The sequence below is a fragment of the Panthera uncia genome, chromosome C2 (assembly GCF_023721935.1).
Source record: "Panthera uncia isolate 11264 chromosome C2, Puncia_PCG_1.0, whole genome shotgun sequence".
In the NCBI taxonomy this organism is placed as follows: Eukaryota; Metazoa; Chordata; class Mammalia; order Carnivora; family Felidae; genus Panthera; species Panthera uncia.
In genome coordinates, this window is record NC_064810.1 from 66,267,747 (window position 1) to 66,294,984 (window position 27,238).

The following is a 27,238-nucleotide window of genomic DNA, read 5'->3' on the forward strand; positions in this document are numbered from 1 at the left end:
ATTAATGGGGGGGAGGGGAGGGCGGGGAACAGGTATGAATAAGCTGCAAATGGGCCTAAACGAGGAAGCTTGATAATTAGGCAGGGAAAGTAGTCTATTTTTAAATAGGCAACATTTTTGGCTTTCTCTCTTTTGCTCTCACTTTTCTTTTTTGTCTGTCTTCATGTATTATTCCCTCATCTATAGCAATTTCTCATGTTTCTGGTTTTTGTCTCTCTGTTCTTTCTCTGTGTCCTGCTTCTTGTGTATCTCCTCCCCTTCGGACCACTTGAGTTATTATTTTATATTCCCTATCTGCCCGGGGTACCATAGATCATAATTGCTTGCTGACTTTGGAGAAATACCGACCTTTGGCAACCTTTGGGATTCTAGGCACAATGAACTGTACAAATAGGTGAGTGGAATAGATTTAGAAGGGGACCAGAAGAGGAACCAAACACTGTAAACAGAAAATAGGGAAGGACAGATTGTGCTACCATGTCAGGAAAAGATCTGTGGTACCAGAATGAAGCATAATGAATAAAAACAACAACAACAACAAAAACAAACAGACAAACAAAAGCCTATATTTTAAAGTTGTTTCATTCAGTAACTGCTCTGCAAAGATATTTGAATAATAAGACAAACCTACTTCCAAGTTTCCACCAACCACTTCTAAGCCCACGGACTTCCTTTTATACTCTCTGGCAGACTTCCCATAAGCACTAAGTGAACTACCCTGCTTGATCAACAATTTAACCCACTGTCCTATGTTCTAGTACTATTCCTATACCACACATTCCATAAAATTTATTATTTAACTCAATCATTCACTTAATTAATTCAGTCTATAAAAATGTGTTGAGTCTGTAATATGTGTCAGGGACTATGCTAGGTAGTAGGGAACACAAAAATGAGCAAGATATGATTTCTGTGCTAAAGGAACTCTCAGCCTACCCAATGAAACAGACATTTAATGGAAAGAAATTAATATTAGGACATATATAGGACACAAGTGGCACAGTATTATAGGATGATTATTTTTTTCCCAGGAGGGGTATAAGAGTGTTAAAGATGCTTGTACTAGGTTTGAAAGATGGGTAAATGTTTGTATGGGTTATGTGTTAAAATATCTAATATGTTTTTCAGATATCATGGAGGCAATATCTGAATCTGTTTCTGTGCATGTACCTCCAGCTTAGTCTGAACGTAGGGTAGATGAGCTAGGAGGCACATCACACTTATTTTTTGTTTTTTTGTTTTTCAGGCAGAGGAACGGACTAGGTATTTCTCAGTCTTCTACCTCTCCATCAATGCAGGGAGCTTGATTTCTACATTTATCACACCCATGCTTAGAGGTTAGGATCTTTTCTAAGGGGCCCTGTGTAAGGTTTTCTCTGACCAGTCAAAAATCTTTTCAAGGCTTCCTGCTCTTCATCCTCTACTTTTACAAGGGCTTAAAAATCTGAGAATTTCTTTTAATCTTGATTTGTCTGGCCCAAAAGAAAGATTATGGATGAGGTGATGGGAAGAAAGAGGATGGCTATGTCTATGACCTCACAAACTTGAGCTTGCAGAATAGAACACCAAAGATTCAAGATTCAAGGTTACTTTCTTCTGGCCTAGGAGATGTGCAGTGTTTTGGGGAAGACTGCTATGCATTGGCTTTTGGAGTTCCAGGATTACTAATGGTGATAGCTCTTGGTAAGTACACTGGGACAGAGGAAATTAATAATCACTGATGCCTGCTACATAAAAAGCATCATCTAAGCACTATTTTATTCAGTCCTCACACTAACCCTATTAGGTAAGTGTTATTGTAGGGATTTTCTCTAGACATTGGAGATAAATTAACAGAATGAAGTCAGAAACCAAGGAAGAAAGAAAGAAAGAAAGAAAGAAAGAAAGAAAGAAAGAAGACACAAAGGAAAGAAGGAAGGAAAGGGAGAAACATGCCCAAGGTTATATAACTAATAAGTTTTCTGGGGAGCTTTTAAAAAGACTAATCCCTGTGCCTTATATTGGAGCAATTAAGTCAATATCTCTGCAGGATGGAGGCTAGGTATCCATAGTTTTTTAAATATCTAGGTGATTCTAAAGAGTAGTCAAGGCTGAGATCCACCGTTCTATACTACAATATGTAAGGAAGCGAGGAAGATAATTAATCCTTTCTCTCAATCTAGCTTATTTCATCTGATAGTTATTTATCTGGTTATTGGAAGATATTTTTAATTCTTTTAAAGTAGCTTCTAGGTTTTGCTATTTCTGTCCTGCTCTTCAATGCTCCCAAGGAGTTTTCTCTTGATCAAAGGGAATGAGGGGAGTTGGATGAGTAGGTGGAAACTGATGCAAGTTAGATCAAGTGGCATTCTCCTTACCACCGACAACCCAATAATGGAAGAGGAAAGAGGATGTGTGTGTTGCTTAGTTTATGCAGTCTAAGGGGAAACTTGGATGTGATTGTTCCTAATCACTGACCTGGAAACCTGTTCTCACTCTGAGTCTTTGGGTGACACCCCCCTGGAAGATATCCAGCACAACACATAAAGAACTCAATAGAGGAAGAAAGAACCCAAAGAGTCAATGTTCAGTCCTGATTATTTTCTTCCAGGGGGTGGTTAATAGTAATACTCAGATTCTAATTCCAATTTCAAGGAAACTTCTGTGTTATTCCGGGAGAGCTGTGATAATACATTCCCTGCTTCCTTCTCCCTTTGAAACCAAACATTTTCCCAAATATCATCCTGGTTTTCCACTTAGTGCTATGTCTCCTTCTCTGGATCATGGCACAATAATAATATTAACACATCAGAATAATTATAAAGATAAAAAGAGATACTATAAGTTAAATGTTTTATAAACTATGAAATGTTAAACAAGTGTTAGTTGTCATTATTAGCTGCTTCAGTTTTCTGGGTACGAATAAATAATTCTCTGGCCTTTCACTATAAATTTATTCATCTATTCTTTTCATTCATTGATTCAACAAACATTTATTTAATGAACCTTTTATGTGTCAAATCCTGTGTAGCAATTGGGGTTACATTGATGAATTAGAGAGCCACAGAGTTTATGCCTTCAAAAAACTTATATAGTCCAGCAGGAAAAGGGAGACATACATAGTAAACAGGAATTTACCATACAGTATGATCAGTGTCACAGTGGGGGAGGTACAGAAAAGGTTGTAGGAACACGAAGGAGGGATGTCTGACTAAAACTCTGAAGCTCAGAAAATGTTTGTCTAAAGAAATGGTATCTAAGATGAGGCCTAAAAGATTAGCAGGAGTTAATCAAAGAAGACATGATATCTGTAAGACAAGGAAATGAGAGATAATTGTGACATATCTGAAGGCCTTAGAGGAATTCCAGATTGCCCCAGGTATAAATGAGAAAGATAAAGAGAAAAAAAGTGACAAAAACCAAATAACGAACGGCCTTTTAAGTCTTAAGGAATTAGAACTTTATCAAAATATTAGGGAGCTACAAAAAGATTCTGAACAGAGGAATGATTGTTAGATTTTTATTTCTCAGTGGTGTCTCTGACCATAATGTGGAGAAAGAATGGGTTAAGGGTGAAGTAAGGATATTATTTATCTTGATTACTGAATTCTTGGCATTATTTAAAATTTTGTGCTCAAGGTGAGTGTCTCACTCAGCTCAGACTAGTCTCAGCCCTGGTAAAATTGACAAAACTTGATATGATTAGAAATGTGAAGTGATGGAGAAGATAAATCAATGAATATTAGGGTTCTGACTTGAGCAATTAGGTAGATAGTGGGATCATTACACTAATGAATTTAGTTTGGGATATATTACATTTTAGATGTCTTTGAAAATGTAATTGGGGTTATCAAAGAGCTATCTGGAAATACAGGTTTAAAGCTCAGAAGAAATGTTTGGGCTGTAGATAAAAATCTGGAGCTAGTAGTGTATGAAGAGCAATTAAGCTATAAAAATAGATTAAATAACTAAGAGATAGTAAAACTAAAGTAAAAGAGGGCTACGTTAGAGCCCTGAGGAATGCCAGTATTACAAGATAGGCAAAAAGAAAAAGCTCACAAATGAGACTAAGAAGGAATGGCTAAAATGGTAGGGGTTCTATCTTGGATTCTAAGAGGATTTCAAGAAGGGAATTGTTCAGAGTAACAAATGTTACTAAGTGGGAAAGTGAGATAAGGGAGAAAAATCCCCATTGAATATAGCAACAAGAAGGTCACTAATTTGGTGATATCAGTCATGATACATTGGTGGATTCAAGACAGATTAGAGTAGAATGAGAAGTGAATAAGAGGTAAGAAAGGGAAAATGGTATGTATAGCTGAATGGGACATGGAGTCAAGAGAGTATGTTGGGCATGCTTGAATATCATTAGGAAGACTCCAGTAGAGAAAGAAGTTGAAGATGTGAGAAAAAGACAGTGTAATCAGTATGAAAGCACACATGGCAGAATTACCTTTGTACAGAGGAGGAATATCACCTTCAACTAACTGGAGGGAGAAGAGGATAGCTGTAGATATAGAAATTAATAGATTTTGTGTCAGGAAGTTGAGACAATTCCTATTTGAAGGCTTGTGTTTTCTTTATGAAGTAGGAGGCAACATCATCTACTGCAAGAAAGAATTAGTAGAGAAACTTAAGGTTCCTACTCCTCTTCTTCAGTTAAGTGGCTTTGAAATTTAAGTGTGATCTTACCCATATAATTACCTGGCCTTCCTTTTATCAGTCCACTGTCCACTCTACTATTGATATTTCTAGCCTCTTTCTAGGATCATTCTTAGTTTTAGGAGTGGTCTATTTCCCCTCCAAAATCTTCCTCTTGTCTAGATACCTCTTTTGCAGCCCACTTGTCTCCCAGGATTAGCATCCTTTCTCTTAGCCATTTTTCTGTCAACAATAAGAAGCCCGTGGTAAGTAAAGCGTGCTATTTGGACAAGCTTTGGGGAAACAGAGGATGAATGAAGAAAAAGTGATAAAGGCAATCTGACTGAGAATAAGAGAATTTAGAAAGTTAAGGTAAGGAAAAGTAAGGGGACTCAGGCATTCTGGTGCATAAAGATACTATAAAGTGCTGCTGGTCACTGACAAAGACACCTTTGGTAGAAGAACTTCTAGAGGGACATCTTGCTGGAGCTGGGAAATCCATTAAGGAGGGAAATACATTTGGGACAGTACCAAGATAGAGTCTTCCTGCTGAATTTAGTTCATAAGCTTGAAAAAAATAATATTTAGTATTTCATAATTATAAAAATAATATCATCTAATTGCTGGTTAGTTGGAATGTAGAAAAAAATAAGAAAATAAAATTCACTTATAATTAGCTGTGAAGATGTGGTTAAAGAATATGGGGTAAGGAAAAGAGAATGAGCTCAAGTACAGTAATAGCACAGAATTATTTTTGTAAGAATTATGAATAGTGGTTAGAGTGTAGAGTACCTAATGGGAAATAATGAAACATAAAGTAGGAAATAGTAGATTGAGGTGAGCTCCACAGGGGCCATGTCTTTTTTTATCTAGCAAAGTGTCTAGTGTAAGAATGAGTGAATGAGATGCTTTATGGTTGTTAACAGCATATATTATTTTTGAGTCAGACAAATCTCAGGTCAAAAATACAGTTTCTGGCATTTTATAACTATATAATCTGTACAAATTGCTTAATTTCTTTTATCTTCAATTTCTGCAATAAAATGGAGAGAGTAGTACATATTTTTCCGGTTAAATCTGTTAATATATATAAAATGCTTAACACTTTGCATATAATAGTAAACCTTCAATAGATGGATAGTGATAATAATAGCCATGAGGATAATAATGAATTTGGGAAGAGCTTTCATGCCAGGAGTTTGGGCTTTTTAGGTAGGTCCTAGAAATAAGGTTTTAATTTGGCATCAGATAAGAGAAGGAAGAGACCAGGGATTGAAAAACTAGTTGGTAGCCATTTTAATAATCCAGGGTAGAGGTTCCAAGGTACTAAACAAGAGTCCTAGCAGTAGTAATACAAAAAAGGGGCAGATAGGAAATATGTTGAAGAGAGTCTCAATTAAAGTGGGTAACATATCAGATGTAGAGATGGAAGAAAAAGAGAGAATTCAGAAATGACTTTGATTTCTGTGGCACAAGAAAGTCTCAACAGATTACTTCTCTTAACTATTGACCATTTTATTCTTCTCTGGGATCCCATAATTTGTGTAATTCCAAAGTCAGGAAGTTTAACTCAGTCCCCTCCCTTTATAAGCTTTGCCAGTCACTCCTAACACGTCAGCAGCCTGTCCTTAGTACTGACATACTGAATGTGCTGAATGAGAAGCTAAGAACCTTGTTCGTGTATCAACTGCAGTTGTGTTTGCAATGGGAAGCAAAATATACAGAAAACCACCTCCTGAAGGAAACATAGTGAGTCAAGTTGTCAAGTGTATCTGGGTGAGTGAATTGTTTACCTGCCTTTTTCAATCAATGGGAGAGAGATGCTATGCTGAGCATATAGGCCTTCAAACATGGGTATACATTTTTCCCAATGACTCTGTTCTACTTCTGTACCTTTTGGCAAACTGAGATTAATCAGTCTTCCTCTGTGTCTCTACTTAACCATTAAGTAAAAAATATAATGTAACCATTTTTGTAAATTGACAAAAAACTTCTGAAATGTGTATATGTAATATATGTTGCCAATAGGATGCAGGAATAGTTTAAAATTATATCTGAAATATTCTGTATTCAATGTCTGATGAAATCAAAGGGTTGGAGTAAGTCAATTAAAGTATGTGTATCTGAGGGAAGGGATAATGAATTAGAAAAGGCATGGGAGGCTTTCTTTTTGTCACACTTCTGATATCTATGCTCTGGTATCTATGCTCTGATATTTATGCTCTGCCCTAGTTTGCTATTTCCAACCGTTTCAACAACCGCTCTGGAGACATTCCTAAGCGACAGCACTGGCTGGACTGGGCAGCTGAGAAATACCCAGTAAGTTGGAAGTGCAGAAATATCTTATGCCTCCATGGAGATTTTCAATGTCCAAACTGATTCCCTCTTACTGCATTTGACTTCTTCTCTTACTGTTCTGGGACATTTCTACTCTAAACAAGAAAACCAACTCTAGAAATTCAGCCTGTTCCTTCTTTCCCTTTCTTGCAGAAGCAGCTCATTATGGATGTGAAGGCACTGACCAGGGTACTATTCCTATATATCCCACTTCCCATGTTCTGGGCTCTTTTGGATCAGCAGGTAAGAATGGTTCTTTTGAAAACAACTCCTTATTCCAGCCCCTTTCCTCTCACAGGAAAGGAATTTCTCATAATAGCATCTGTCACCCCTAGGGCTCACGATGGACCTTGCAAGCCACAAGGATGAATGGGAATCTGGTGAGAAAAGATTTTCCAGAGAAGTCTATTATTTTCTTTATAATCCATATTAGGGAAAAATTAATTTCTTTGTGTTTTTGCCTGAAAACTGACTTAAGATCATAAGAGAGGTGCCTTTAACATGAAGGCACTGAGTAGGCAAAATTTAAAAAGCTAGTCTAGAAATAAAAACACAGAATCTTCTCTTTAGAAATCAGGAATATAAAGATGGAAAGGTTTAAATGTATACAAGGAAGTAGTGAGAAGAGAGTGAATGAAATGATAGAGACTTGGGATAGAGAATGTTTTCTCCCATCTAAGCCTTCCTGGGGCATAGTAGCATCGGATTTGATTGGTGCCACTACACATTTAGCCCATCCCAGGTTCGTGTAGAGGACCTATAAATGTGGTACTTTGTACATGGACAAGGAATGGGAAAGTTGTAAACATTGTTTTGTTTTTCCAATCTCCATTCTTTAGCAAACTCAGAGTCTCATCTAGGCTCTCAGTTGTTCTACTTAGATTATTATATTGTTTTTCTACCATCTCAGTTGTGAAGAGGGCAGGTGGAATGATACCAAGATTTTATTAACCAGTCTATTTGGAGCCTGCAAACTATAATTTTACCTTTTCCCTTTCTCTGGTTGTCCAGAATTTACTATGGTTGTTCTCTCGTTGACCCCTGGAGAACAACTTTGGAAACACTGTGTGTTAGTGGAAGTCATTATCCTAACCATAACATTGTGTTCTGCACATTATCACCTACAACTGCAGTCACTGAAATTAACAAAAACACACTGACTCTACTCTCTCTCAAGAAAACCATAGTACACCGAAAAAGAAAATTCTCTTTTAGGCCTACCTGCCTTCAGCAAGCATTGCCTGAAGCCATTCCCAGTCTGTTTCCCCAAATACCCTTAGAAGCTCAACCATGGCCCTGAACTAAAGACCTGGTGAATTTTATCTTATGTATCTCTCCTACTAATTAGCAATATTTTTGATCTAAGCTATTCTTGTCTTTAGCCACCATCCAAGTGTAATTTATTATAATTTTTCAGGGTGTTTTTGTGCTTCAGCCTGACCAGATGCAGGTAGGAGTTTTCTCTATACTCATGGGGATTTATGGCTTTCCTTATCTATACTTCTACCTGTAATATCAGGATTACCAAATATAACTGGATGTTTGTTTCCTTGTATGCTGAGGAGGATTAAGGATAGGGGTGAAAATATTCTCCTTTTGCCCCACACTTCTCTTTCACATCCTGCCCACTTCCAAGTAGAGTGAATTTTGATCTCACAAGAGAAGTATAAGCTCGGGGTTTTTTTTTTCCATGTCAAGACAGTATTTTGGAAATATTGTCCAAGAAAGTGTAAGGCTTTGTTGTGTGAGTAAAACACAATTTGGTGACTCCCAGTTCTTTTTTTAGCCCTTGTTTAATAATCCCCAATTCTTCCTTCTCTCCTTCTCTCCTTCACATTTTCCCTTGGGCTGTGGAACAGGAAAAGATAAGTGAAATTGGGAGGGAAAAATTCCCAACTGATTGGACAGAAAAACAGGTTCAGAGTGAAATTTGTTCTGTGGGATATTGAGAAGCTGAGGTGCTATGCAGGGCAAATAGAGTCCTGGGTATAAAGGACTGAGAGAGGTGGAATCATTCCATACTTAGTACAATGAAACTATGTTTGAACGTTAGAGTACACACAAGCAAATGAGAGCACATACTTACACTTGAGGTAGAAGAATATGTGTAATTAATCCTTTTTACCATGATGTTACAGGTACTAAATCCCCTTCTGGTTCTTATCTTCATTCCATTGTTTGACCTTGTCATTTATCGACTGGTGTCCAAATGTGGAATTAACTTCTCGTAAGTGCTCACTATGCCTTTGTTATTTAAACTGACTTAATATTTGCTCAGCTTGATAAAAGTTTAATGTCAGTACTTTTCTACTTAGTCATGATTTGTTTTGGTTTATAATTTTTCTGCTTCTATGTATCTAAGTTAAACTAAATGCCTATTGATACTGGAGGATGGGAATTAGAGCTAACTAATTCTTATTATAGACAGTCCAAGCCATTATTGCCGACTGAACTGTGTGATGTTGAAGAGGTAGATCTAAGCTTCATGGAAAGTCAAAAGTATGTGAGAATAGAATCCTAAATCAACTTGTTGCTTTATTCTTGAATGTTGCCTCTTCAAAGTATAAAGCCTATCATGACAACTAATCCCTTTAAATCTTCTACTGTCTATATGAAACAAAGTGGGAATAGAGTTGTCCCTAATTACTGCTTTCGCCCCATTCTAAATAGGAGCACCGGGTGTTGTATGGAAATGTTGAATATTGTAGACATGAAACTAATATTACACTGTGTGTTAACTAACTGGAATATAAATAAAAACTTAAAAAGAAAAGAAGTGTTATTCTTTGTAAATTTGACCAGAGGGTTTTCCAGCCTCCTCTAATTCCTGATTTAATAGCAATTTCTTTTTGATGACCACATTATCATATTCAAATGTATTCAAATGATCTTTTTTCATTTACTCATTGATTGAGCAGATATTATTGAGTTCAGCACCAATGCCATGCAAATATAACAGCATAGATCCAGCCCTGAAGGAGTTCACTGTTTAATAAAGGAGGTAGAACACATGCAAGATAATTATTACACAATGTGATATATATTAAGTGCAGTAAGAAGGGAAACAAAGTGCCAGGGAAATAAGACTTATGAAGAAGAAGAAAATGAGGTAAAAATGTATAGTGCCTGGCATATAGCAAATGTTCAATATATCTGGCTGCACTACTATTATTTTTGGTTATGATGACATAATGTATAGAAAGACCATCATAAACAAAAGTTGATGTGGGAAAATGTGGTGCATTAACAGATAACTCTTCAGTGTGAGGAGTAGCTGGGACCAAATCAGGAAAGGTCTTTAATGGTAGGCTTAGAGGGTTTAGATTTAAAGTTTAGATATATTGTCTCTCCCTTTCCTCTGCAGATCACTTAGGAAAATGGCTGTTGGTATGATCCTAGCAAGCCTGGCGTTTGCAGTTGCAGCAGCTGTAGAGTTAAAAATTAATGTGAGTTCAATAAATCTAAAGCTCCATGAGGGCAAGACCATATCTATGGTATTCACTCTTCTGATTTGTTCAATCCTGGTTGCCTGGGACCTAGCACAGTCAGTACCTGATCTAGACAGTACCTGATCTAAAGAGGGTGCATCATACCTATCCGTGGTAAACGAGTAGATACAAGGGTAGAACAGCAATGTAAAATGACACCCACCTCCCACCTGAGTGTTTCAGAGTATATTGTCAAGGAATTCCCAAACACTAATATCCAAGGTATCTAGTCATCCCTTTGGGAACACAGGCTTTTGAATATTTGGCAGATGGAATAGCCATTATTGGGGAATGATGTATGAGGCCACAACTGAGTCAAAAAGCATGGAGTTTGTTACGTAGCATCAGTGCTTGCTACACTGAGCTGGTGCTTCCCCCTCCAAACTGCCTTCAGAGTTTTCTAAGCCAAATACTCTTCAGAGGGAGAAAACTGTCCTCTTGACTAGATGGACTAGGCTGTCAGAGATAGGACAGAGCTATGTGTTCTCATTGTATTTGAAGGGTTATTTGTTGGTAATTCTGACATGCATTCTATGTCCTAAGAGAATGACCCCACCGCAGCCCGGTCCTCAAGAGATTTTCCTGCAAGTCTTGAATCTGGCAGATGATGAGGTGAAGGTGACAGTACTGGGAGATGAAAACAATACTCTGCTGGAAGAGTCCCTCAGATCCTTTCAGGTGAGATATGGACTTGAATTAATTAGAAACACATTCAGGGACACCTCGGTGGCTCAGTTGGTTAAGCATCCTGAACTTCGGTTCAGGTTATGATCTTCTGGTTGGTGAGTTCGATCCCCATGTCGGGCTCTGTGCTGACAGCTCAGAGCCTGGAGCCTGCTTTGGATTCTGTGTCTCCCTGTCTCTCTGCCCCTCCCCGGCTCACCTCTGTCTGTCTCTCTCTCAAAAATAAATAAACACTAAACAAATTTTTTAAAAAAGAAACACATTCAGATTATGCATCAAGGTGACAGCATAATATAGTGGTTAGAAGCACACACTTGTGGAGTCAAACTGGCCCCAGTCCAATTCCTGGTTCTGCCATTCCATAGCTATAAGACCCTGAACAAGATACTTTATCTCTAAATCTCAGTTTCATCATCTGTAAAATGGCAATAATTTTTATGCCATAAGCTGTTGTAAGGATAAATATTATATGTAAAGCACTTAGTGTCAGGGACATTGTAAGCTCTCAGTGGGTTGTCATTTGTATTGTTATTTCAAACTGCTTCCTAATATCACATCCTCTGGAAGGATTTGGCTTGTATATTTTCACTAATATTACTGTAAATATTCTGAAATATTTATTTTAAGATATTGTTTTTAATAATAAAAATAATATACATCTATTGTTGAAAACTGAAGAGTATGTAGAAGGACATAAAAATCACCTGTAATTCCACTACCCAGAGATGATCAGTTAAGCATTTTTGTATAAATGAATAAATACGTTTTTAAAAAGTACTCAAACTCTACATGCTGTGTTGAACTTTGATTTTTTTCTTAACATTAACCATATCATAATCATCCTTCTTTGTCGAGAGCATGATTTTAATGGACACATGATATTCCATTTTATGGATATATCATAGTTTACTGAGGTATATCCTTATAGGTATTTAAGATTTTTTTATTATACATAATCCTATAATGAACATCCTTACTATAAATCTTTATGCATGCCTCCAATTACTCTAATATAGCATATTCCTAAAAACAGAATTACTAGGCTAAAGGGCAAAGTTGAAAGTATCTGATGAGCTCACCTGCCCTGGGATGCTATGAGACTGTGATGTCTACAATGCATCAGAAGTTGAGCATGACAATTTCTTCATTCCACAGAAGATGCCACACTATGCCCAACTCCACCTAAAGACAAAAAGCCAGGATTTCCACTTCTACCTAAAATATCATAATCTGTCCGTCTACACTAAACAGTCTGTGGAGGAGAAGAACTGGTACAGTCTGATCCTTCGAGAAGATGGAAAAAATATTTCCAGCATGATGGTAAGTTGAGGAATGATCTAGGTTCCAAACTGTTATCTTTTTTTGACTGGATCATTTATATCTTACCAAAGATATGCCTGATGATCAGATTTCTGACTATCAGTTCCTTGTTGTCACCAGTAACTGATTTTTACTTTCCTCTATTACAGGTGAAGGATGAAGAAAACAAAACAGCCAATGGGATGACAACTGTGAGGTTTGGATGTCAAGGAGACCCCAGGCCACTCTGTTTTGAATCTTGGTCTCTCTTCTGATCTGTGGGGCTTCAGATAAAGTAGCCTCACATTCTATTTGTCTTGTACAGAGATTCTCTCTCCTATAATATCAAGGGCATGGGTATCAGAGGCATTTTCCAGGACAATGAGAGACAGGTTTGCTTTCGCATGTGGTATTAAAAGATGACCCTGTATCTGTATATGTCCCTGGTGCTCTAATGTGTACATCCCTTTTTGTTGAATTTTATCCACTTATCTTGCTCTCAGGAAAATAACTGAGTACTTCCCTCTCTGTGATCACCAGAGAAAAATTTAGAAGTGAGCAAATAATCCTTTCTTCATGGTTGGTGGTTGAATATCCCTTATTGTTACTGTGTTTTTAAAGCATAGTTTTTTGTAAACCTGTAGAAGCCCTATGGTGTAGTAAAGGTAACACCTTTGGTTTTGAATCCAGATAAGGCAAAAATCATGTCAGGTATCCAGGGAAAGTTACAGAGATAGAGAACCCAAGAGGTCACTGGTCTCTGTAGCAGGAATCAGGCATGAAATAGAGAGATGCACATGCTTATGGCTGTCAAGATTAGGTGGTTGCTATTGTGTGCCAAAAACTGTTCTAGGCACTGGGAATATAGCGGTAAACAGGTGTCCCTGTTTGGGAGGGTTTGTCTGATGTGTGACAATGTCTCTACCCTTAGGTTTATTAATACATTACACAAAGAAGTCAACATCTCCCTGACTACAGATATCTTCCTCAGTGTTGGTGAAGACTATGGTGTGTCTGCTTACATAACTGTACAAAGTGGAGAGTAAGAGCATTACCCTTGTGGACCTTTTACTTCTATCAACAATTGTTTTTTATTTTTATTTTTATTTTTCATTTTTGCAATTTCATTTTATTCCACTGGCCCAATGTCATTGTACAAATAAAATTCAGTTGCGTTCCAAATAGCACAACAGAGTCTTCTGGAATGGCACCCTACATATAACAATTGTTTTTTAAATGTTTTCTTTGCATATAGGTGTGGGGATTGATTTTGAGTATACTCAGGTTTCCTGTTTTATACTGTTTCACTAATTCTTAAGACTTGGATGAGAAAAACACATAAGGCTTGGATGAGAAGACTGAGGGCCTGAAGTCCACAAAAGAAGATGATTTGTGCCTTCTTTATTCAGGCATAAGGTTAAAAAAAAACTACCTGACAGACAATGAAGAGCTCAGATCAGGGTCAGAAAAACCTGGCATTGAAATCAATCACTCCTAGAGACTTCTTTTCAAAGAGAAATGGTAGCTTTGCTGCTTGACTCACCATGAATAGAGAGATGAGGTCACTCTTTCCCTGGAGATGGGAATGCATTTTCTAGAATAAATGTGGTGTTTATTCTAACTAAAATTGTCCTGTTCCAGATATGCTGCAGTACATTGTAGAACAGAAGATAAGGACTTTTTACTGAATATGGGTCTACTAGACTTTGGTGCAACTTATCTGTTTGTTATTACTAATGTAAGTAACTCATGACCACCCTACTCTCTCCTTCTATATATCTGTATCTATATTTATATCTATATATTTATTATCTGTATCTGTATTTATCCTGGGATCCAAAGAAAACTGTATGTTGGTGCAGGGTCACATACTTATTTCTAGTGTAAAGTGATAGGTTCTTTTGGGACTTTAGAAAGTCTATTAAGGTCTCTATAAGGGACATTAAAAGAGATAACATAGGCAATAGGCATATAATAGAAATATAGAATGATATAATAGGTGGACTTTTGTGTCTGGATTCTTTCATTTGGCATATTTTCCAAGGTTCATTCATGTTGTAGGATGTATCGGTGCTTCATTTCTTGTTACTATTAATTAATATTCCATTATATAGATGTAACACATTTTATTTGTCAATTCATCAGTTAATGGACAGTTGGGTTGTTTCTACCTTTTCACTATTATAAATAATGTTGTTATGAACATTCATGTACACGTTTTTGCATGGACATTTTCATTTCTCTTGGGTATATATGTATGAGTGGAATTTCTGGGTCACATGGTAACTCTAAGTTTTAACCATCTGAGGCACCACTAGGAACTTTTCCAAAATGAATTCCATTTTACATTCCCACCAATAGTGTATGAAGGTTGAAATTCCTCCTCATCTTCACCAACACTTTTTTTCTGTCTTTTTTATACCCATCCTAGTAGATGTGAATAATATCTCATTGTGCTTGTGAGGGGGCGGGCGGGGGACACAGAATCCGAAGCAGGCTTCAGGCTACAAGCTATCAGCACAGAGCCCGACGTGGGGCTCAAACTCACAAACTGTGAGATCATGACCTGAGCTGAATGCTCAACTGACTGAGCCACCCAGGCGCCCCTTTCTCCTCTAGCTATTCTAGTGGTTTTCTGGCAACATTTGGTATTCCTTGATATGTAGAAGAATCACCCCAATCTCTGCCTTCAAGAGAAGGCTTGTCTGTGTCCAACATTCTTTTTTACGAGAATACCAGCCACAGTGGATTAGAACCCACCCTAATGACCCCATTTTCACATGACTAATTATATCTGCAACAAACCTATATCCAAGTAAGGTCACATTCTCAGGACTCAGTTAGGGTTAGGACTTCAACATATGAGTTTTAAGGGGATGCAATTCAACCCATAACACTTGTATTCCTGTTATTATTCTACTTTTTGTTTTCTGTTTTTTGTATGCTACTCAGGATAGAAGTCATACATATTGTTTCTGAATGCCAGGATCTAATAAGCATTTAAAGTAAACATCATAAATTGGAGCTTGGGGGCCCAGTTTTTTCCATCGTCCTATTTTGTTTGGCCTGCACAGGACTGACAAAAGTAATAATAATCATTATTAGTTGACAATACTTAAAATTCGGTGGATTTCATGTAAGAAGCAGGATTCTTAACATTTTTCTCTCTTTTTAAAAAATTTTAGTTAGTTAACATATAATGCAATACTGGTTTCAGGAGTAGAATCCAGTGACCCATCATTTACGTAAAACATTCAGTGTTCATCACAATAAGTGCCCTCCTTAGTACCCACCACCCATCCAGCCCATCTCCCACCCACCTCCCTCCATCAACCCATAGTTTATTCTCTATCATTAAGAGTATCTTGTGGTTTGTTTCCCTCTCTTCTCTTTTCCCCTTCCTTTCATATGTTCATTTGTCGTGTTTCTTAAATTCCACATGAGTTAAATCATATGGTATTTGTCTTTCTCTGATTAACTTATTTCGCTTAGCATAATACATTCTGGCTCCATCCATATGATTGCAAATGGCAAAATTTCATTCTTTTTGATGGCTAATATTCCACTATATATATATAGTATACACACACACACACACACACACACACACCCCAAATCTTTATCTGTTCATCAGTTTATGGACAGTTGGGCTCTCTCCATAGTTTGGCTATTGTTGATAATGCTGCTATTAACATTGGGGTGCATGTACCCCTTTGAATCTGTATTTTGTATCCTTTGGGTAAACACCTAATAGTGCAATTGCTAGACTGTAGGGTAGTTCTATTTTTACTTTCATAAAGAACCTCCATACTATTCTCAGGAGTGTCTGCACCAGTTTGCATTCCCACCAACAGTGCATGAGGGTTCCCCTTTCTCTGCATCCTCACCAATACCTGTTATATCTTGCATTGTTAATTTTAGCCATTTTGACAGGTGCGAGGTGGTATTTCATTGTGTTTATTTTTTTGTTTTCCTGATGATGAGTGATGTTAAACATCTTTTCATGTGTCTGTTAGCCATCTGGATGTCTTTTTTGGAAAAGTGTCTATGCATGTATTCTGCCCATTTTTTAACTGAGTTATTTGGTTTTTGGGTGTTGAGTTTGATATGTTATTTATAGATTTTTGGTACTAACATTTATTAGTTATGCCATTTTCAAATATCTTCTCCCATTCTGTAGGATGCCTTTTAGTTGTGTTGATCGTTTCCTTCACTGTGCAGAAGATTTTTATCGTGAAGTCCCAATAGTTCCTGTTGGCTTTTGTTTCCCTTGCCTTCAGCGACATGTCTAGTAAGAAGTTTCTTCAGCTGAGGTCAAAGAAGTTTGCTACCTATTTTATCCTGTAGGATTTTGATGGTTTCCTGTCACACATTTGGGTCTTTCATCCATTTTGAATTTACTTTTGTGTATGGTGTAAGAAAGTGGCCTAGTTTCATTCTTCTACATGTTGACATCCAGTTTTCCTAACACCATTTGTTGAAAATACTTTTTCCCATTGGATATTATTTTCTGCTTTGTCAAAGATTAGTTGGCAGTATAGTTGTGGATCCATTTCTGGGTTCTCTGTTCTGTTCCATTAATCTATGTGTCTGTTTTTGTGCCAGTACCATATTGTCTTGATGCCTACAGCTTTGTAATACAGCTTGAAATCCAGAATCATGATGCTTCCAGTTTTGTTTTTCTTTTACAGGATTGCTTTGGCTATCTGGAGTTTTTTGTGGTTCCATACAAATTTTAAGATTTGATCTAGCTCTGTGAAAAATGCTGGTGGTATTTTGATAGGGATTGCATTAAATGTGTAGATTGCTGTATGGAAACCAATTTGACAATAAATTATATTTAATATAAAAAATGTGTAGATTGCTTTGAGTAGTATGGACATTTTAATAATGTTTGTTCTTCTAATCCATGAGTATGGAATGCTTTTCCATTTCTTTGTGTTCTCTTCAATTTCTTTCATAAGTGTTCTATAATTTTCAGAGTATACATCTTTTACCTCTTTAGTTAGGTTTATTCCTAGATATCTCATTGTGTTAATGCAATTGCAAATGAGATCGATTCCTTGATTTCTTTTTCTGCTGCTTTATTATTGGTATATAGAAATGCAACAGATTTCTGCACATTGATTTTATATCCTGCAACTTTGCTGAATTCATGAATTAATTCTAGCAATTTTTTAGTGGAGTCTTTCAGGTTTTCTACATAGAATATCATGTCATCTGCAAATAGTGAAAGTTGCACTTTTTCCTTGCCAATTTCGATGCCTTTTATTTCTTTTTGTTGTCTGATTGCTGAGACTAAGACTTCTACAACTATATTAAATAGTAATGGGGAGAGTGGACATCCTTGTCTCATACCCGACTGTAGGAGAAAAGCTCTCTGTTTTTCCCAATTGAGAATGTTACTAGCTGTTGGTCTTTCATATATGGCCTTTATGATGTTGAGGTATGTTCCATATATCCCACCTTCTTGAGGGTATTTATCAGGAAAGGATGCAGTGTTTTGTTAAATGCTTTTTCTGCATCTATTGACAGGATCATATGGTTCTTAGACTTTCTTTTATTAATGTAGGGTATCACATTGGTTGATTTGTGGATATTGAACCAGCCCTGCAGCCCAGGAACATATCCCACTTATGGTGAATAATTCTTTTAATGTACTGTTGAATTCAATTTGCTAGTATCTTGTTGAGAATTTTTGCATCCAGGTTCATCAGGTATATTGGCCTGTAATTCTCCTTTATAGTGGAGTCTTTGTCTGGTTTTGGAATCATGGTAATGCTAGCTTTGCAGAATGAGTTTAGAAGTTTTTCTTCCATTTCTATATTTTGAAACAGTCTGAGAAGAATGGGTATTAACTCTTCTTTAAATATCTGGTAGAATTCCCCCTGGGAAGCCAGAAATTGTTGATTACTGATTTAATTTCTTTGCTGGTTACACATCTGTTGAAATTTTCTATTTCTTCCTGTTTCAGTTTTGGTACTGTGTGAGTTTCTAGGAATTTATCCATTTCCTCCAGATTGTCCTGTTTGTCGGCATATAATTTTTCATGGTATTCTTTTATAATTGTTTGTATTTCTGAGGTGTTGGTTATGATCTGTCCTCTTTCATTCTTGATTTTATCTATTTGGGTCCTTTCTCTTTTCTTTTTGCTAAGTCTGGCTAGAGGGTTATCAATTTTGTTAATTATTTCAAAGAAAGAGCTCTTAGTTTCATCGATCTTTTTACTGGATTTTGTTCTATACCATTTATTTCTGCTCTAATCTTTATTGTTTCCCTTCTTCTGCTGGCTTTAGGCTTTATTTGCTGTTCCTTTTCTAGCTTCTTTAACTGTAAAGTTAGATTGTCCATTTGGGACCTTTCTTGCTTCTTGAGATAGACGTGAATTGCAATATACTTCCCTCTTAAGACTGCCTTTGCTGCATCCAAAAGGTTTTGGACTGTGATGTTTTCGTTTTCATTTTCTTTTTTCTTGTGGTTGACTTCAAGTTTCATAGCGTTGTGATCTGAAAATATGCATGGTATGATCTTGATCTTTTTGTACTTGTTGAGGGATGATTTGTGATTCAGTATGTGATCCATTCTGAAGAATGTTCCTTGTGCACTCGAAAAGAATGTGTATTCTGCTGTTTTAAGATGAAATGTTCTGAATATATGTTAAGTCCATCTGGTCCAGTGTGTCATTCAAAGCCATTGTCTCCTTGTTCATTTTCAGCTTAGGTGATCTCTCCATTGTTGTAAGTGGGGTGTTAAAGTCCCCTACTATTATTGTATTATTATCAATGAGTTTATTTATGTTATTAATTGATTTATGTATCAATTATGATATAATGCCCTTCTTCATTTCTTATTTCAGTCTTTGTTTTAAAATCTAGTTTGTCTGGGGCGCCTGAGTGGCTCAGTCGGTTAACCGTCGACCTTGGCTCACGTCATGATCTCACAGTTCGTGAGTTCGAGCCCCTTGTCAGGTTCTGGGCTGACAGCTCAGAACCTGGAGACTGCTTCAGATTCCGTGTCTCCCTCTATCTGCCCTTCCGTTGCTTGCACTCTGTTTCTCGCATTGTCTCAAAAGTAAATAAACATTAAAAAAACTTAAAATCTAGTTTGTCTAGATATAAGAATGGCTACTCTGGCTTTCTTTTGATGTCCATTCACATGATAGATGGTTCTCCATAGCCTCACTTTTAAACTGTAGATATCTTTAGGTCTAAAATGAGTCTCTTGTAGGCAGAAAATTGATAGATCTTTTTTTTTTTTTTATCCATTCTGCTACTCTATGTCTTTTGATTGGAGCACTTAATCCATTTACATTCAGAGTGATTATTGAAATTCATGAATTTAGTGCCATTGTGTTACCTGTAGAGTTGGTGTATCTGGTGATGCTCTCAGGTCCTTTCTAGTCTTTCTTGCTTTTGGTCTGTTTTTTTTTCCTCCACTCAGAGTCCCACTTCAAATTTCTTATCAGGCTGGTTTAGTGGTCACAAACTCCTTTAGTTTTTGTTCGGGAAATTCTTTATCTCTCCAACAGCCTTGCTGGATAGAGTGTTCTTGGCTGCTTATTTTTTACATTCAGTATGTTGAATATATTTTGCCACACCTTTCTGACCTGCCAAGTTTCTGTGGACAGATATTCTGCAAACCTGGTCTGTCTTCCCTGGTAGGTTAAGGACATCCCCCGCCCCCCCTCCGGCTGCTTTCAGGATTCTTTCCTTGTCTGTGTATACTGTGAATTTGACTATGATATGTCTTGGCTATAGCCAGATTTTGTTGGATTTAATGGGAGTTTTCTGTGCTTCTTGGATTTTGATGTTTGTGTCTTTCCCCAGATTAGGGAAGTTTTCAGCTATAATTTGCTCACATAATCCTTCTGCCCCCTTTTCTCTCTCTTCATCTTCTGGGACTCCTGTGATATAAATGTTATTATGTTTTAACAAATTGCTGAGTTCCCTAAGTCTGCCTTTGTGATCTCTAACCTTTGTTTCCCTCTTCTTTTTCAGCTTCATTATTTTCCATAATTTTATCTTCTATGTCACTAATTTGTTCTTCTGCCTCATCCATCCTCGCTTTTGTGGCCTCCATTTGGGTTTACATCTTTGTTATAGCATTTTTAATTTCAGCCCGACTAGATTTTAGTTCTTTTATCTCTGCATAAATGATTCTGTGGTGTCGTCTATGCTTTTTTTCAAGCCCTGCTAGTATCCTTATAATCATTGTTTTATTTATTTTAAAAGATTTTTTAAATGTTTATTTATTTTTGAGAGGGGGGAGGGGCAGAGAGGGAGACAGAATCTGAAGTAGGCTCCCCACTGTCAGCACAAAGCCCAGTGTGGGGCTCAAACCCTCCAACCATGAGATCATGACCTGAGCCGAAGTCCAAGGCTCAACTGACTGAGCCACCCAGGCATCCCATAATCATTGTTTCAAATTCTAGTTCAGAGATCTTACTTACATCTGCATTGACCAAATACCTGGTCATCATTTCTTCCTGTTCTTTCTTTTGAGGTGACTTCCTCTATCTTGTCATTTTGGAGGAAGAAAAAACAACAATAATAGAATGAAATAAAAATGAAAAATAAAGGGAGCCAGATCCTAGGTGTGTTTTTGTCTGTTTGTTAAGAGAGGCTTGATAGAAAAAAAAAGAAAAGAGAAAAGAGGAGAGACAAAAATTTAATTTAAAATTTAAAAAATAAAAAGAATAATAAAATAAAATTAAAAAATTGTGCTTTTTCTGTATACAAGAAACAAAAGAAAAGAAAAACAACAACATCAACAACAAAACAAAAACAGAAGGAACAGCAAATGAACAAACAAACAAAAATGAAGCTAGATCCAGTTTCCCCTATAACTGAAACTTTGCAGCAGTCTGTGATCAGTAGACTAAGCTCAGGGAAGGGATCTGTGCTGGTCTTCTGCAGGAGGGGCCTCCAGGGCACAGTGGAGGTGGGGGGGAGGGGGGGTTGATGGTAGGAGGGAGGCTTGGTGTAACAGCTCCATTCTCCACTTGGTGGCATTGTGTAGCTCACTGGAGTTGATTAGTGTTTGTGGGCTAATGGTGGAAATGCCTTCACCCCACTCCCTAGTCTCCAGAGTGTGAAGTTTGTACCTTCACAGATGTGCAGTTGCCCCTTTTGTCTCCCAGGCATCGGTCAGCTCCCTGCCTTCCCCCTGTCTCCCAGGTATCAACCTACTAGGGAGTGCCTCCCTCCAGATTTTTATCTCAGGAATGGCTGTGTTTCAAAACCCCACACTTCAAAGACCTCCACAGTTCCAGAGAAAAGGGTCTTGCTGCACTGTGGCCCACTTGTCCCAGGAAATGGTTGTACCATTATGCAGCAGTAGCAGCTCAGAGTTTGTGGTAAATTGCAACACATATCCCGCTCCAGGGTTTGCTACCCTCAGGCAGTGTCTGTTTTTATATGGGTGAATGTGGCAGTTTGATGGTGCCCACTGGGTCTCTTGCCCATGGGGAGACTGTATCACCTCTACTAAATGCACTCCAAGCTGGGGAACCCATTCTCCTGTGCAACCCAGGGAATCCTCAGACCATGATGCCCATTCCCAGGGTTCTGACCTGCTTTCTCACCAGAGAACCACCAGGGAGGGGCTAACCTCTGAAACTTCAGACTCTGTGCTCCACTGTTTATAAAAACCTGGTGGTAGTGAAACCTTCTCCTTTTCTTTTCCCCGTGCTAAGTTTTTTTGTGCAGTCCCCTGTACATGTTTTTACTCTTTCTCTGTTTTCAGAGGGAAGAGTGCTTTTTTGCACAAATCCAATGTGCTGCTCTCTCTCCCTCTCTTTCTCCTCTCTGTGAAAATGCTTTCCTCCCCCTCTGCAGCACCACGGCTCATCTCTCCCCCATTTCACCTCACTGCACCATATACCTGCCACATTCTCTCCCTCAAATTATGTAGATTGTTCTGTTAATCCTCAGCTTGATTTCCTAGCTGTTCAAAATGGTTTGATATTGATCTAGCTGTGTTCAAGGATCAAGACCAGGGTTCCCTTATTACTCTGCCATCTTAACTCCTCCTCTCCTCTCTTAAGTTTCTTAAAAACAATAACAGAAGATTTAATTACAAGTATTACCATGTCAATTAGTTGGTGCTGTAATGGCTATGCCCTTTAGATGAGGCCTGTGCTATCCACTTTACCACAGCCCCCATCATTCCCATTTAGCGTGCTTCGTTTTCTTAATTGTTTGCCTGTGGGTATTTGAGTATGAGACCTTGATTTAGAAGCTTAAGTCACGGTCTTCTATTAGCCTAAGAAAACCCGAACATATGTCTATGTATTGTTCATAATATCAACTGAAGCAAAATTTACCTATTTTGAACCTAATGACCCTTTGACTCAGAAAATGAAGGACATTTGGATGTCAGACACTTTTGATTTCAAGGACTTTTGATCTTGATGTTTTAATTGCTATTTTAATCACATTATACTTTAGATATTATACCTACTACCTAATAATGGTTTCACTTCAAGAAATAAATGTAATTTTAGAGTTTTTATTCCATTTATAACAAATATTAGTAGACATAGCCTACATAAAATAAAACCAACCATAACTAAAAACCTACAGACAAAGAAATGAAGATTATAGAATCACATATATTTGGTAACATTAATAACAACAACAATAAAAGACCCTAAAAAAATATTTTTGACCAAAATTCTACAGAAAAATTATCTCTTTTTCACATAATTTGAATGTGTGAGATTTGAGTTAAAAAATAACGGCCAGTAAATAGAATTAAAAATAGCAGGCACTATTTGATATAGATTTTTCAACATTTTGATCCAACATTTTGATCAACAAAATGTTTAATGTAAGGTATACCAAGAAAATAATTAATTTTGATAAAATTAATTTTAGTAAAATAAAAATTTTAATGGAAAATGTCCAAAACCAGTTTAATTATGTTTACATAGAAAACTGGACAAGGAAGTAAACTTTCTCAAGAACATGCTGAAAATTCATTGTGTTTGTATAATTTAGACACCATTTTATATTTAAAATATTGGTCAGGGGCACCTGGGTGGCTCAGTTGGTTAAGCATCTAACTTTGGCTCAGGTCATGATCTTGCTGTTCATGAGTTGGAGCCCTGTGTAGGGCTCTGTGCTGACAGATCAGAGCCTGGAGTCTGTTTCAGGTTCTGTGTCTCCCTCTCTCTGCCCCTGCCCCCTCTGCCCCTCTCAAAAATAAATAAACATTTAAAAAAATTTTTAAAAATAAAATAAAATGTTAGCCAGGATCAAAATACCTATAGTTCAAAATGATGGAAATCCAAACTACAGTATCAAAATATTCTGCCATTTTAAGGACTTTGTCAATAATGGTATCTGATTGACTGAAGCCTGGTAAGTGAGTGCAGTGTTACCAAAAAGAATTTCAAAAACTGAAATTGTATAGAATTTGTTCAGTTTCTTGAAGGATGAAAATACAAAAAGGGGATGGATATAAGATCACATAATGCTGTAGGTTAGAAATATTCACTTGTGACTGCTGATAAGCCTATTTCTTCTTTCTCTCACTAAGAACACCAGTCAGGATCCTCAGGCCTGGAAGATGAAAGACACTCCAGCCAACAAACTGTCCATTGCATGGCAGCTACCACAATATGCCCTGGTTACAGCTGGGGAGGTCATGTTCTCTGTCACAGGACTTGAGTTTTCTTATTCTCAGGTAAGTTTTTCCAAGTGAAAAGTGGAGGTATATATATATTTCTCAGAGAAGGATGAGGTTTAATCCTAGCACTGCCTTAAATAGGTATGTGATCCTGGTCAAGACCTCTCTATTTTTCGGCCTTAGATTCCTTACATATGACCCTGAACAGAGAGTCATCTTGACTCCCAGGATCATGGCAGGGCAGCATAGTAGGTGATGCTCTTTGGGATCTAGGAAAGGGTACTTTAGGAATGAGGACTGTGGGAGCGCCTGGTGGCTCAGTAGGTTGAGTGTCCAACTTCTGCTCAGGTCATGATCTTGCAGTTCATGAGTTGGAGCCCTGTGTTAGGCTCTGTGCTGACAGCTCAGAGCCTGGAGCCTGTTTCAGATTCTGTGCCTCCCTCTCTCTCTCTGCACCTCCCCACTCGGGATCTGTCTCTCTCTCTCTTTCAAAAATAAAAATAGATCACAAAAAAAATTTTTTTAAAGAATAAGGACTGTGAAGTCAAACTGGCCATGTTCAAATTCTGACTGTACAACCTATTGCAAAAACTTGAGCAAGTTAATGATCTCTGATGCTATTTTTCTTTATGTATAAAATAAGAATACTGGTAGAATTTATCTCTTAGGGTATAATGAAGATTATATGGTATAATGAATTAAAATATTCAATTAAGAGCTCCATCTTATTTTTACTGTTAACATTATTTCCATGCCCTGAATCAAACACCACAGCTGAACTTGGGGGGTGGGGCAGGAGTTCAAATTTGGAAACTTTTGTGGGAGAAGTTTTCTGGATGCATGGGTCATATGGATGCTGTAGGGCGTTTGTTTACTCACAAACCTGTGTCCTCTTTAGGCTCCCTCTAGCATGAAATCTGTACTCCAGGCAGCCTGGTTGTTGACAGTTGCAGTTGGGAATATCATCGTGCTTGTTGTGGCACAGTTCAGTGGCCTGGTACAGGTATGGATCTGATGGAAGTAGGAACTTGTCTACACATGATTTCCCCTCCAAGTTCCTTTTCTCCCTGTTCCCCTATCCCTTTGCCCCTCACATTTACTACTCAGCGCTGCGGCATGAGATGGGCTAGATATAAACAGACATGGCCAGGAAAATAGACATATAAGAGTGGCAATAATGGCCATCATAGGCCCATCGGAGGAGACGCCAGTGAACCCATTCTTCTTTTAGCAAACCTCTGCCTACACTGGTGATCCTGAATCAATCTGCTCATCCTACAAAGATCCATTTAATTTCAAGTTTCTCCACATTCGTCTCTATATTTATTTCTTCCTGCAGTGGGCAGAATTCATTTTGTTTTCTTGTCTCCTGCTGGTGGTCTGCCTGATCTTCTCCATCATGGGCTACTACTATGTTCCTATAAAGCCAGAGGATTTACAGAAGCCAGCAGATAAGCAGATTCTCCATACCCAAGGAAACGTGATCAACCTGGAGACCAAGAAGACAAAGCTTTAATGGCTCCTTGGCCTCTGCCCAGACCCCAATCTCTGGCTTTGGTCTTGGCCATCATCCATCTTAAAGCATTTTTTTCTCCTACTTGGTCAGGGAATAGAAGTAGCATCGTATCTGAGATGATCTCCTTCATTTTTGATAGAAGCAGTTCTAGGACTGGATTTTCCAGTACATTAAAGTACAAGTCCCCTGAGACTCTATGTCTCCCCATCAATTACTAAACTCGTAAACATTGTGTAGTATTGCTGAAGCAGGCTAGGTGTTTCTAAATGTCCATTAAAAACACAAATGTATATTGAAATTAATTTCTGGGGTTATGCAAAGTTATGTAGGAATCCCTTTACTTGCCATTTAGAACTAATGACTCCTTTCTTTGAGGTGCTGATTCCGGGGAAATATTGCAGAATAACAGAAATGGTATTTCAAGTTTCTTCGTAAGCAACATACTTATACTATTACTAGGACCTCATGAATTAGTGTGTCTGGTGCAATCTGGTTCAGGGGCTGGCCTGTCAGCTACCCAGGTTTGATAAGACCTTTTTAGTAAATTTTTCAGTACAGGTGGTAGGAGACAAATGACATTTTATTAATACACAGAAGAAATATATCTTTCTGATAATTATAGTATTTTATCTACTAACCAAAATACATTTTCTTCATACTGGTAGATCTTTGGAGACCAAATTAAATATGCTAAGCATGGTTCTGGAAATCAAGAACAAGTATAACTTGTAAAAATCTTGGGGTGCCTGGGTGGCTCAGTTGGTTGAGTCTGACTCTTGATTAGGGTTCAGGTCAGGATCTCATGGTTCGTGAGATGGAGTCCTGCATCAGGCTCTGCACTGAAGGCATGGAGCCTGTTTGGGATTCTGTCTCTCCCTCTCTCTCTCAAACATAAATGAATAAACTTCTTACAAAAATAAATCCTGTTGAGCCATTCTTCTACAATGCACATTCTTCTTGGGACTACAAAATTTCAGCTGGATTATGCCTTCCTGTGGACAGTTGTATAGACACTTATTATAATTTTCCAACCATACCTTTTCAATGTCACTGGGCCAGCTTTTTATTATAATTACATCATTTCTAGTTTATTGCAACAGATATTTAATAACAATAATATTTTTATGAATTCAACTTCCTTTTTTATTATCACCCTCTTCAGCCTCAAAGTAGTGGTCTGTTTTGATAGTTTTTCCTATTTGTCTTTTCCTATAATTTTAATTTTTTTCCAATTTTTTATTTAAATTCTAGTTATTTAACATACAGTGTAATATTAGTTTCAGATGTAGAATTTAGTGATTCATCACTACATATACCACTGGGTGCTCATCACAAGTGCACTCCTTAATACCCATTGTCTATTTAATCCATTCTCCCACTCACCTCCCCTCTGGTAACCATCAGTTTGTTCTCTATAGTTAAGAGTCTGGATTGCCTCTCTTTCCCCACCCCCATGTTCATTTGTTTTGTTTCTTAAATTCCATATATGAGTGAAATCATATGGTATTTGTCTCTCTCTGACTTATTTCGCTTAGCATAATAATCTCTAGCTCCATCCAAATCATTGCAAATGGCAAGATTTCATTCTTTTTTAGGACTGAGTAATATTCCATTGTATATATGTACCACATCTTCTTGATCCATTCATTAGTTACATAATTTT

At 37.4% G+C, this 27,238-nt stretch overlaps 1 protein-coding gene across 1 annotated transcript in view; it reads left to right on the forward strand.

The window, feature by feature from the left end:
* The window catches only part of SLC15A2 (solute carrier family 15 member 2), a 35,133-nt gene extending 8,643 nt beyond the window's left edge, over positions 1–26,490 (forward strand). The window contains exons 6-22 of the mRNA XM_049628266.1: positions 1,247–1,337; positions 1,606–1,683; positions 6,314–6,396; positions 6,853–6,939; positions 7,111–7,200; positions 7,293–7,337; positions 8,375–8,407; positions 9,096–9,184; positions 10,322–10,403; positions 10,989–11,123; positions 12,285–12,449; positions 12,599–12,645; positions 13,360–13,470; positions 14,070–14,166; positions 23,970–24,116; positions 24,958–25,062; positions 25,399–26,490. Of these exons, the coding sequence (XP_049484223.1) occupies positions 1,247–1,337; positions 1,606–1,683; positions 6,314–6,396; positions 6,853–6,939; positions 7,111–7,200; positions 7,293–7,337; positions 8,375–8,407; positions 9,096–9,184; positions 10,322–10,403; positions 10,989–11,123; positions 12,285–12,449; positions 12,599–12,645; positions 13,360–13,470; positions 14,070–14,166; positions 23,970–24,116; positions 24,958–25,062; positions 25,399–25,575 (1,662 nt within the window). The 3' untranslated portion in view covers positions 25,576–26,490. The remainder of the gene's footprint in view (positions 1–1,246; positions 1,338–1,605; positions 1,684–6,313; positions 6,397–6,852; positions 6,940–7,110; positions 7,201–7,292; positions 7,338–8,374; positions 8,408–9,095; positions 9,185–10,321; positions 10,404–10,988; positions 11,124–12,284; positions 12,450–12,598; positions 12,646–13,359; positions 13,471–14,069; positions 14,167–23,969; positions 24,117–24,957; positions 25,063–25,398) is intronic.
* Positions 26,491–27,238: the final 748 nt, after the last annotated feature.